Genomic DNA, 12,369 nt, shown 5'->3' with positions numbered 1-12,369 from the left:
CCGTCTTAAAAGCATCATGGGCCCCTGGGCAAAGTAATGCCCTAGAGCCCCTACAATGATGACAGTACAGGTAAACAGACATTAAGTAGGTAGGAGGCAGACTGCCTCCCCTTTGCATATATCACTCTAAGTGCCATCATTGGGCCCCCAATTTCAGGGGAGTGTGGGCTCAAGGACCAGCTGCTTTGGGGAAAGTGCAGGGGCCCCCCATGGAGCTGGGGCCCCTGGGCAGTGCCCAGGTGTGCCCTCTCATTGTAAGAATGATATATAATATATGCAGGGTGCAGTGTGAGGCTGGGTTCACACTACGGTTTTCCCGTCCGTCAGCCGCATACGATTTATATGAAAAAACGTATGCGGCTGAAACGGACGGGAACGTATGGCACCGCACATATGTGCGTTTTCCATTGACATTAATGTTAAAGGAAAACGTATGCGGTTGCCATACTGTTTTAAAAACGACCGCAAAACCGTGGTTGAACACGGTTTTGGGTACGTTTAAAAAACGTTTTGCCAGCAAATCGTACGCACCCGGATGCATCCGAGTGCATACGATTTGCAATGCATTCTCTATCTATACGTTTTCCCGTCCGGGCCCGTACGTTTTCAATACTGAAATCGTATGCGGCTGACGGACGGGAAAACCGTAGTGTGAACCCAGCCTGATAATGATATATAATATATGCAGGGTGCAGTGTAATAATGATATACAGTATATGTGCAGTGTAATAATAATATATAATACATGCAATGGGCATTGTAGCCATCTAATGATATATATTAGATCCAGGGTGCAGAATAACAATCCAATAATGAGATATAACATACCCAGGGTGCAGAATACCAATCTAATAGTGATCTCTAACATACCCAGGGTGCAGTGTAACAATGTAATAGTGAAATCATCATATACACTTACCATCCTGCCAGCTGCTCTGCTCTGCCCTGCCCACGGAATGGAACAGAAAGAGTTACTTGGTGACAGTGTCTGCAGCGCTAATGAAGCTTAGGGAAGCAGCAGAACAGACCCGCACACATAGCACCGCCCTTTATTGATAGGCAGCGGTCCACAGCCAATGGCGGAGCGTGCAGTGCAGGATTTCGCCCAATCCCCGGGCAGACGTTGGTTAGTGTAGAGCGGAGGATGCCTGACATAACAATGAGCGCAGAGAGCTGGGAATCATCCTCTTCTCTTGTTGCTGCAGCAACGGCAAAGTCACATTCAAGTTGCTGGCAAATCTTCCTGCTGTGCTGCAGTGTGGGAGGCAGGGGGTTAATCTCAGCCTGGATCACACAGGAAGAGATGATTGTATAATATACACAAATATACATGTGTGTTCCTTCCAGAGTACAACTGTACAAGGGGTGTGATTGGACATGCAGGAATTGTTGTAAAAGGGGGGAATGTATATGTATATAGATAGAAGATATATATATACACTCAGTGAAGGTCCACATGTATGTGGCTTCAAAGTCGCATGATTTTGACAGCCGTCATCCTGCAAGACTTCATTGCGGCTTGCTTGACCCTGGGTTCACACTAGTGCGATGCGGGAACAAGTGCGTTTCCAGCTGCTGCGGGTGTCATTAACCGGTTAAGCCCCGGACCTTTAGGCAGCTAAATGCCCAAGCCAGGTTTTACAATTCGGCACTGCGTCGCTTTAACAGACAATTGCGCGGTCGTGCGACGTGACTCCCAAACAAAATTGGCGTCCTTTTTTCCCCACAAATAGAGCTTTCTTTTGGTGGTATTTGATCACCTCTGCGGTTTTTATTTTTTGCGCTATAAACAAAAATAGAGCGACAATTTTGAAAAAAATTCAATATTTTTTACTTTTTGCTATAATAAATATCCCCCAAAAACATATATAATTTTTTTTTTCCTCAGTTTAGGCCGATACGTATTCTTCTACCTATTTTTGGTAAAAAAAATAGCAATAAGTGTTTATCGATTGGTTTGCGCAAAATTTATAGCGTTTACAAAATAGGGGATAGTTTTATTGCATTTTTATTTTATTTTTATTTTTTTTTACTACTAATGGCGGCGATCAGCGATTTTTTTTTCGTGACTGCGACATTATGGCGGACACTTCGGACAATTTTGACACATTTTTGGGACCATTGTCATTTTCACAGCAAAAAATGCATTTAAAATGCATTCTTTATTGTGAAAATGACAGTTGCAGTTTGGGAGTTAACCACAGGGGGCGCTGTAGGAGTTAGGGTTTACCTAGTGTGTGTTTAGAACTGTAGGGGGGTGTGGCTGTAGGACTGACGTCATCAATCGTGTCTCCCTATAAAAGGGATCACTCGATCGATGCAGCCGCCACAGTGAAGCACGGGGAAGCCGTGTTTACATACGGCTCTCCCCGTTCTTCAGCTCCGGGGAGCGATCGCGACGGGGTGGCTATAAACGAATAGCCGCGCCGTCGTCCCGGATCGCTCCCCGAGGTAAGCCGCACGCAGCGGAGGGGGTCCCGATCGGACCCCCAACCCGCTAGAAGGCAGGGACATATATATACGCCCATCTGCCTGTACGTGCCATTCTGTGGACGTAAATAGGGGTGCGGTGGGCGTTAAGTGGTTAACAACGTTAAACAAAGTTAAAGTTAGCAAAGTTAATGACACACCCCAGTTTAGATCGCAGTGCAAACTGTGAACTCGCACAGGAATCGGTTCGCATAGGTGAGAACACCCATGCGATCCGATTCTAGTGCGGGGAAAAATACATCCCTGCACTATTTTCTGTGCGAATCCAATGCAAGTTCTGCCATACAACTGTATGACTCAACTTGCATTGCACAGAGATCGCAGGGGAAGTTCCATTCGAATGGCGCCACCCTTTGGGCTGCTTTTGCTGATTTTGTGTTAGTAAAACTTTGGTGAGAGATGTGTAGCGCCCGGTCACTTTAGAGTACCGGTGCTATTTAAATTTAGAAGGAGATCAGAGTGTAGTTAAACTCTGATCCAAATTGTTATGTTCAAAACAGGGTCTCTGTATCAGCTTGCCTGTGCTGTAGGCTCATTCTGTTGTGCTGGGGTGTTCTTCCCACCCCGGTGCAGTAGATGGCAGCAGTGGAGTCAAGGTTTGGGTGCTCTTCCCCAGCAGCCAATCAGGAGGGTTGAGCCTCGCTGTGCATGCTGGGGGAGGGTATTATGGTACAGGCGCCATTGGTTCTGGGTTCGTCTTCTTCGTCCAGTGTGGCACCCACCTTTAGGGTGGCCGCATCACGGCGCCCCGGCGTTATGGCCTACGTGGCCGGGGCGTGCGTGCCACACGGTGTTCCTGGTTCCGGGACCATGTTGATCCGGAAGATTTGAGCAGCGACGGGGACCCAGTGAGCGACTGGGTTCCCACCTTTGAGGATCCCAAGCGGTATAGCTGTACGGTGGGGAGTCCGTCTGAGGAGCACCAATGAGAGGCTGGCGGTCCAATAGGATTTCGACAAACCACCAGGGATCAAGGTAGCCCGACACTGAAGGATTGATCACCTGTCAGTTGGTACATGGGCGACGTGAAGAAGGAGATCCAGGCGTAATTTACTTAAGGAGGATTGCCTCCATAACTGCAATCAGAGAGGGCCCTGTGGCAGAGGTGTCTCTCTGACGTTCATTTCAAGGAGAGTCTGTGGCAGAGATTTTTCCTCAAGTCCAAGTTCATTCAGGAGGGTCTGTGGCAGAGACTTTATCCTACAAAGGTTCGAGTGATACTCCGGCTTCCAGGTCATTGAGAGTGGCCTGTCCGGGTACACTGGACCCACTCAGGCAGGAGTGGTGCAGAAAGTGTTATACATGCATAGGTGTGCGCAGACTTAGAGTGTGCACCCCAAAGCTCAAACACATACCATCGATCACTCACGATGAAAGGGAAGGGGCCGGTAAGTTACATTATTACCTGCCCCTTCCCCAACTCATCCTAAAACATCCCTGAAGCAACAGCCAGAGGGAGAGGAGAGAAGGAAGCAGCCAGCGCTGCAAGGGGAAGGAGGGGGAACCTAGGCAGCAGGGGGAATCTGTGCTGCACAGGGTGATAACCCTGTGCGCACACCTATGTATACATGGGAGCAGGACTGTTCCAAATACTACGCCTGAATCTGCTGTTCTCCTTCTTCTTGCAAACTATATCCCTTTTATCACCAGTTCATTGTTTTTACCCGGCTGGGTAATAAAGAGCACAGAAAAGACACTTGTTGAGGACATTCCTTTACTATTGCTATATGCACTATTCACCCCTAGGAAGAGCCACGAGGTAAATGTGCCACCCAAAACAACCCTTTAATAAGGGTGCACCACTATCTTCTTCCAGCTCTTTTACTAGCGGTGGGCCGGTCTTCTGCCCGTCTTCTTCCCTCTTCTCTTCTTCAATGTTGACTCAACGCTTCCTCCCGCTCTAATGCCGGGTGCGCGGTGCGCAACGATTTATATAGGCATGGGGCGTGGTCACCGGATGATATCACCCAGTGACTCCGCCCCTTATGTCGTCACCACCCGGAGCATGATGGGACTGTGACGTCATAAGAGGCCTATATAAATCTTTGCGCACCGCGCACCCAGCATTACAGTGGGAGAGATCGTCGAGTCAACATCGAAGAAGAGGGAAGAAGAAGATGCAGAAGACTGGCCCGCCGCTAGTAGAAGAGCTGGAAGAAGATAGCGGTGCCCGGCAGAAGGCAGAAAGAACCGGAGAGCGGAGAAGTCAGAAGAAGACCCCTGAAGTTGGAAGAAGACCCCCGAAGTCGAAAGAAGGGAGAAGACCGGGCCACCGCGAGTAAAAGAGCTGGAAGGAGATAGAGGAGGAGCCCAGCAGAAAGAACCAGAGAGCGGAGAAGTGGGAAGAAGACCCCCGAAGTGGGAAGAAGACCCCCGAAGTGGGAAGAAGACCCCCGGAGCTGAATAATAAATTACTATAGATATAGATATACACATTTTTATGTTTCATATTTGCCCAGATAAACATCTCTGCATCTTTCATGTTTAATGCTATATTATATAATTTTGTAGCACTGTTATTTATGTATTATCATGACCACCACTTCCAGTGGTTTTATTAATTTCTGATAATTACATTGAGGAAGTGCAGGGCTGGCAAAATGTATCACTTTGAGTGCTGCAATCCCAGGATTTTATTTTATACAGTAATGTATATTAGATGTATTAACAGAACAGTAAAGCCTGGTACACACGGTCGGATTATCCGATGGGAATTGTGTGATGGCAGGATGTTGTCGGATAATCCGACCGTTTGTTGTGTGTTGTCGGATTTTCCTATCGTGTGTACACAAGTACGTCGGACAAAACTCCAAAGTACATACTCGCATGCTCATAGTCAATGCTCACCATAACACAACATTTGCAGAAATTGCCCAAAGTGTGGCGCTAAAGAGCTGAAAAAACATGTCGTTTCGTGTTTGTTGGCCGGCAATTCTTTGCCGTTTGTATGCAAGGCAAGTTCCTGGCCAACGCCCTTTCGGACAAAAGTCCTGCGCTTTGTCAGCAGTAAATCTGATTGTGTGTATGAGGCTATAGTCTAATGCTTCCTCCTACTGCATTAGAATAAAAAAAAAATTATGCAAAGTAAATATAAGGCCCCGTTCACACAGGGTGATCAGTTGCATGCCCCCTGCATCCCTGTGCCAGCAGTCACATAGATGTGTATTGAGCCATGGGGGTTTGCTAACTGTTCAGCCCAATGATTTTGTCACTGCCCAATGAATTTTGAAAAATAAGGTACTGTATTTAGTATGACTCCCCATTTTTACTCAATTTGGGGTTCATCAGACCTTAATACTGCCACAGTTCCCCTATTGCATTAAGGTGCTTTTGAAAATGAATTGCACCTTCATGCACTAATACAATTATGGTAAGTTATTGTGCATTGCATTGATTTAACAGATAAAGCAGCTAGCTACACAAGATGAATGCCACAATAGACATTAGAGCCATTCAGTTGACTTCAGATGAGCTCAAATTACTTAACCCCCGGACCAAAATGCAGGTAAAAGACCAGGCCCCTTTTTGCGATTCGGCACTGCGTCGCTTTAACTGACAATTGCGTGGTCGTGCGACATGGCTCCCAAACAAAATTGGCGTCCTTTTTTTCCCACAAATAGAGCTTTTTTTTGGTGGTATTTGATCACCTCTGCGATTTTTATTTTTTGCGCTATAAACAAAAATAGAGCGACAATTTTGAAAGAAATGCAATATTTTTTACTTTTTGCTATAATAAATATCCCCCAAAAACATATATATATAAAAAAAAAATTTTCTCAGTTTAGGCCGATACGTATTCTTCTACCTATTTTTGGTAAAAAAAATCGCAATAAGCGTTTATCGATTGGTTTGCGCGAAATTTATAGCGTTTACAAAATAGGGGATAGTTTTATTGCATTTTTATTATTATTTTTATTTTTTTTACTACTAATGGCGGTGATCAGCGTTTTTTTTCATCACTGCGACATTATGGCGGACACTTCGGACAATTTTGACACATTTTTGGGACCATTGTCATTTTCACAGCAAAAAATGCATTTAAAATGCATTCTTTATTGTGAAAATGACAGTTGCAGTTTGGGAGTTAACCACTAGGGGCGCTGAAGGGGTTATGTGTTCCCTGAAGTGTGTTTACAACTGTAGGGGGGTGTGGCTGTAGGATTGACATCATCGATTGTGTCTCCCTATAAAAGGGATGACACGATCGATGCAGCCGCCACAGTGAAGAACGGGGAAGCCGTGTTTACATACGGCTCTCCCCGTTCTTCAGCTCCGGGGACCGATCGCGGGACCCCCGCGGCGATCGGGTCCGCGGGTCCCGCGGTCCCGGTCATGGAGCTTCGGACCGGGTCGCGGGAGCGCGCCGCAGGCGTGCACCCACGACCCACGGCTGGGTACATGTACAGGACGTACCTGTACGTACATCTGCCCAGCCGTGCCATTCTGCTGACGTACATATGCAGGAGGCGGTCCTTAAGTGGTTAAAGGGGTTGTAAAGGTTTGTTTTTTTAATTTCTAAATAGGTTCCTTTAAGCTAGTGCATTGTTGGTTCACTTACCTTTTCCTTTGATTTCCCTTCACACTGAGGAGTTTTTCAGGCGGTACAGCGCTAAAAATAGCGCTGCTATACCGCCTGAAAAACTCTTTCACTGCCTACTAATGTGAAAGCCCGAGGGCTTTCACACTGAGGCGATGCACTGGCGGGAGAGAAAAAAATCTCCTGTCAGCAGCATCTTTGGAGCGGTGAGAGGAGCGGCATGTATACCGCTTAGGGTGACCACATTTCCAAACTACCATTCAGGGACACCCTTCCTTCCCAAAAATCAGCTTGTGCTGTAACGAATCACAACACAGTGATTGGACACATGAGGCGGGATTTATGATTTTTCCAATCACAAGCAGGGGGCGGGGACTGTGCTCCTCCAGGCATTCCTGGCCAGGACAAGTACTGTCAGTGAGTAAAGCGGTGATGTGGCAGCCTTTTTTGGGGGCATCAGATTGGCTCGGGGGGTTGGCTGTGTCAGTTTCATTCCGGGACACTGTATTGTCCTGGAATGAATGTGCCCGGGACAGACCTGCAAAATGCGGGACTGTCCCGGGCAATCCGGGACAAGTGGTCACCCTAATACTGCTCCTTCACCGCTCCTTCCCATTTAAAACAATGGGAAACCGCGGCAATACCGCCCGCAATGCGCCTCTGCAGAGGCACATTGCGGGCGGTATTAACCCTTAATCGGTCGCTAGCGGGGGTTAATACCACACCGATTGCGGCCGATTCCCGCGGCAATCCCAGCGGTATAGCGCTGCTGTTTTTAGCGGCGCTATACCGCCACCGCGGCTCCCGCTCCAATGTGAAAGGGGCCTAAATTATTATTTTTTCTTTGTTTTCTTTGTCTGAATTTCTCACCTCCTGTTCCTTCTCAGTAAGCTGTTCAGTAAGCTGTTCTGACTGACTAACCCCCAAACAGAACGGCTTGGATGATGGGGGCAAGCTTACTGAGGAGAAACAGAAAGTGAGAAATTCAGACAAAGAAAAAAAAAACATTTAGAAGGGAAATCGATGGAAAAGGTAAGTGAACCAACAATGCACTAGCTTAAAGGAACCTATTTAGAAAATAAAAAACAAACCTTTCCAACCCCTTTAAGTGTTCTAATAATGAAGACCAAACTGGGAACATTCAGACAGAGTAAGCTTGAGCTGCTAGGTTGTTGCGCCTTCTACATTGGGCCATGCTACAATCAGTAGCAGATTCAGTTCTGAAAAATTCTCTTTGTTCTCGGGATGTTCTAAGGTTAATACTATTTACTATCTAAAGGCAAATTGCTTCAATGTTTTATAGTCCCAGTAAAAGGTTTTTGCCCGCCAAAGTGTGAAACATTTTTTCCTATCTTTACTTTTGAACACAAGCCAATTGTCAGCTGAGCAGGCAGCTGGGATTTATAACATGACAAGGAGCTTTATCAAGTGAACAACAAAATGACTTTCTGAAATACCAGGGCAATGCTTCTGCTACTCCTCCTTCAATGTCCTCCCTGTATACAGAGGAAGCCAATTCTAGATTTATTGATGCTCCAGGCCATTATGTTTAGCTCCAAAGAAACCCATATTATGGCATTAAAACACAGTAATGGCAAATCATTTGTAACAAGGTACGCATATATGATTCCAGTAAAGCAAGCATAGTGTTGTGCTTAGGTGTATTCATTCAGGTGCTCTTTATAAAACACAAGAGAATGCCCAAACCATATTTGGCATCTACCCCCGCAGGAGACACTAAGGCCCCATACACACGATAGAATCCATCCGCTGAAAAATCCCAGCAAATGGGTTTCAGCGGATAGATCCTATGGTGTGTACACTCCAGCGGATCTGTTTCCGTGGATATTTCTCCCCTGGGATGGATTCCAGCAGATCGAATATTTGCTGACATGCACAACAAATCTATCTGCTGGAATCCATCCCAACGGATGGATCCGCTGGTCTGTATAGACTCACCGGATCCATCCGTCCGAAGGGATCCCCCGCATGCGTCGTAATGATTCGACGCATGCGTGGAATTCCTTATATGACAGCGTCGCGCACGTCGCCGCGTCATAATCGCGGCGACGGCGCGACACGTCATCGCCAGAGGATTTCGGCGCGGATTTCAATGCGATGGTGAGTACACTCCGTCGCAGAGAAATCCGCTGAAATCCTCGAGAGGATTTATCCGCGGAAACGGTCCGCTGGACCGTATTCGCGGATAAATCCTCTTGTGTGTATGGGGCCTTAAGGTTGATGGGTCCTCAACTCTAAAGCCTCGTACACACAATCGGATTTTTGTCTGAAGGGCGTTGGCCATTGACTTTTTCAGCCAACATTCACAAAACTACGTTGTTTTTCAGCTCTATAGTGCCACCCTTTGGGCAACTTCTGCTAATGTTGTCTTATGGTTAGCATTGATTCGGAGCATGCGTGTTTGTACTTTGGATTTTATTCAGACTGGTTTGTGTACACACGATCGGATAATCCGACAGAACACATTTGTTCTCGGACAATTTGAGAGCACCCAACATTTGTCCGATGGAGCATACAGACGGTCAGATTATCTGACAAAACACATCCTTCACACAATTGTTGTCGGAATATCCAATCGTGTGTACGGGCCTTTAAACTCGCTCTCCACACTGACACACCCAGTTAGAGGTAGAGAACTTTGTACACCTGGACAACTTAAAGCGGAGGTTCACCCTAATAACATGTATATCTGACCAACTCCCTTATAGTCGTAACAAGTACTGTCCGCAATTATTATTTTTTTATGCTGTACGTACCTTGTAATCCATTTTTTAAATCTACTTCTCCCCGCGGGAGTAGGCGTTTCTATGCCTAGGGGGATTGTCATCTGGGAGGTCGCCCAGATGATTGACCTCTGTTCGCCCCGGCAGATAAGGCCCCGCCCCCCGTATTGCGTAGGCGCGCACGAGTTACGGGGCTTACGAAAAAAGCCGAACATGCGGAGATGTGAGTCGGCTCTATACGGCGCCCGCGCTCTGCATGTTCGGCTTTTTTTCCGAAGCCCCGTAACTCGTGCGCGCCTACGCAATACGGGGGGCGGGGCCTTATCTGCCAGGGGGAAAATACGTCAATCATCTGGGTGACCTCCCAGATGACAATCCCCCTAGGCATAGAAACGCCTACTCCCGCGGGGAGAAGTGGATTGAAAAAATGGATTACAAGGTACGTAAAGCATAAAAAAATTAAATAATTGCGGACAGTACTTGTTACGACTATAAGGGATTTGGTCAGATATACATGTTATTAGGGTGAACCTCCGCTTTAAACATTTGTGATTGACAACAATGTAACAAGGCACAGACCCTGACTATCAGATAGCAGGTTGAGTAGATGTATTATCTCAAATCTGCTAACAGTACAATATTTGATATGATGCCAATCAACACTATAGGGCAAATAAACACTGCAAAGTTGCAGAACTGAGTAAGGCAAGCCATAGATGGTGCAAATTTCTTTCCTGCAACCACAATGCTGACAGGGGTATCACTCCTGCCAAGGAATTGTCTGTTCCCTGCTGAGGGAGCAGCAATATAGCGATAATCGCAAGTGAGTTGTACCCGAGTTGATAGGTCGATCAACTTGGTACCTTCAGCCTGCCCACACAGGGTACAAACCATCTATGGTCAGCCTAAGTGGAAAAAATATCAGGGTTCTCAATCTTATCAAATTGCAGGGCAGTGCCCTGAATACAAAAAAAAAAACAACAGAAAAGGGAGAGGAAGGAAGGAAGGAAGAAAAGTAAAGGAAGAGCAACAGAAGGAAAGAGGGAAACCCAGAAACAAAAGAGCTCCAAAAGATTAAAGAGGAGCTCCAGGCTCCCCCCAGAAAAATGTACAAATACTGTAGCTTCTGACTTTTAATATAAGGACAACTACCTGTCCAGGGATCCAGCAATGTCTGCACCTAGCCTAATTGTTCAATCGGCTTTGGGTGCAGGCGCCACCATCTTAGGCAAGGGAAACCGGCAGTGAAGCCTCCCTGCTGCACATGCGCAAATCGTGCTGCTCTTTGTGCATGGTCCCACATCTTTTGGGACCTGTGTGTGTCCCAGAAGGCTGCGGGGGGAAGGATGAGGGACCAAACATCCTTATAGATCCCTGCAGCGATCTGACCTGGAAGTGGGAGCGGGTACCCGCTACCCCCTTCCCCCAAAAAGTGCCAATGGAGGGGGGAGAATGCGAACAAACGGAACTTCCCCTTTTGGATAAAGTTACGCTTTAAGCTCAGTGTGGCCAAGACCTCTAGAGCTTGACATGAATGTAGCTGGCCCATGGGCAACACACCACCTTGAATCTTTTAGTTGTATCATTGACCTCACTAGTGAGTTGTTTATTAAGCATAATCCAAGATACTTTTGTCTATACAGAGACTTACATACAGAGGGTTTCTACCAAGAATGGGCTATGGTGAGTTTAGCAGCCAAAGACGTAAAGAAGATTAGCCTTTGCAGGTGCTCTACTGATTTGTTTATTAAAGCAATGCAAGGTTGTTGGGGAAGCGGAATCCCCGAGACCTTTTCGTATGAGAGCAAATACCTTGGGCCAGATTCACAGCCGAGATACGACGGTGTATCTCAGATACTCCGTCGTATCTCTCAGAGTATCTATGCGACTGATTCATAGAATCAGTTACGCATAGATAGCCCTAAGATGCGACAGGTGTAATTGTTTTACATTGTCGGATCTTAGGATGCAGTACCGCGGCCGCCGCTGGGGGGAGTTTGCGTCGTAAACCAGCGTCGGGTATGCAAATTAGGAGTTACGGCGATCCACAACGGTTTTTCGCGTTCGCTACGTCGCTGCTAGTCTAGTTTCCCGTCGCAAAGTTAGTCGTCGTTTTGGGTGCCTTAACTTTACACATCACACGTATGTGCTGTATAAAGTATGGCCGTCGTTCCCGCGTCGAAATTTAAAAATTCACGTCGTTTCCGTAAGCCGTCCGGGAATACGGAATTACGCTACGCGCGTCGCCGTTCGAAAAAATTATGTCACTTTGCGCAAAGCACGGCGGGTAATTCAAAAGGGAGCATGCGCAGTAGGTCCGGCGCGGGAGCGCGCCTAATTTAAATAGCATACGCCCCTTTGAATTACGCAGGCTTACGCCGGAGGCCGCCGGCGTAGGTTTTCATTGCAAGTGCTCTGTGAATCAGGCACTTCCGATTAAAACTTGCGGCGGTGTAACGTATCTATGATACGTTACGCCGCCGCACTTCTACCTGAATCTGGCCCCTTATTCCAGAAGCCCTGTAGCTTCTGGCACTCCCAGCATATACTGTATGATACATAGTACCAAAATATGGGCAACCACAGGAAAAAAGGATG

General features: G+C 46.9%; 1 protein-coding gene across 1 annotated transcript in view; it reads right to left on the bottom strand.

The window, feature by feature from the left end:
- Positions 1-1,029, bottom strand: part of GUCY1B1 (guanylate cyclase 1 soluble subunit beta 1) — a 97,231-nt gene extending 96,202 nt beyond the window's left edge. The window contains exon 1 of the mRNA XM_040332162.1: positions 920-1,029. Within this exon, the coding sequence (XP_040188096.1) occupies positions 920-922 (3 nt within the window). The 5' untranslated portion in view covers positions 923-1,029. The remainder of the gene's footprint in view (positions 1-919) is intronic.
- Between the last annotated feature and the right edge of the window lie 11,340 nt (positions 1,030-12,369).

Source organism: Rana temporaria, chromosome 1 (assembly GCF_905171775.1).
Source record: "Rana temporaria chromosome 1, aRanTem1.1, whole genome shotgun sequence".
NCBI lineage: Eukaryota > Metazoa > Chordata > Amphibia > Anura > Ranidae > Rana > Rana temporaria.
This window is presented reverse-complemented; position numbering and strand designations above follow the sequence as displayed.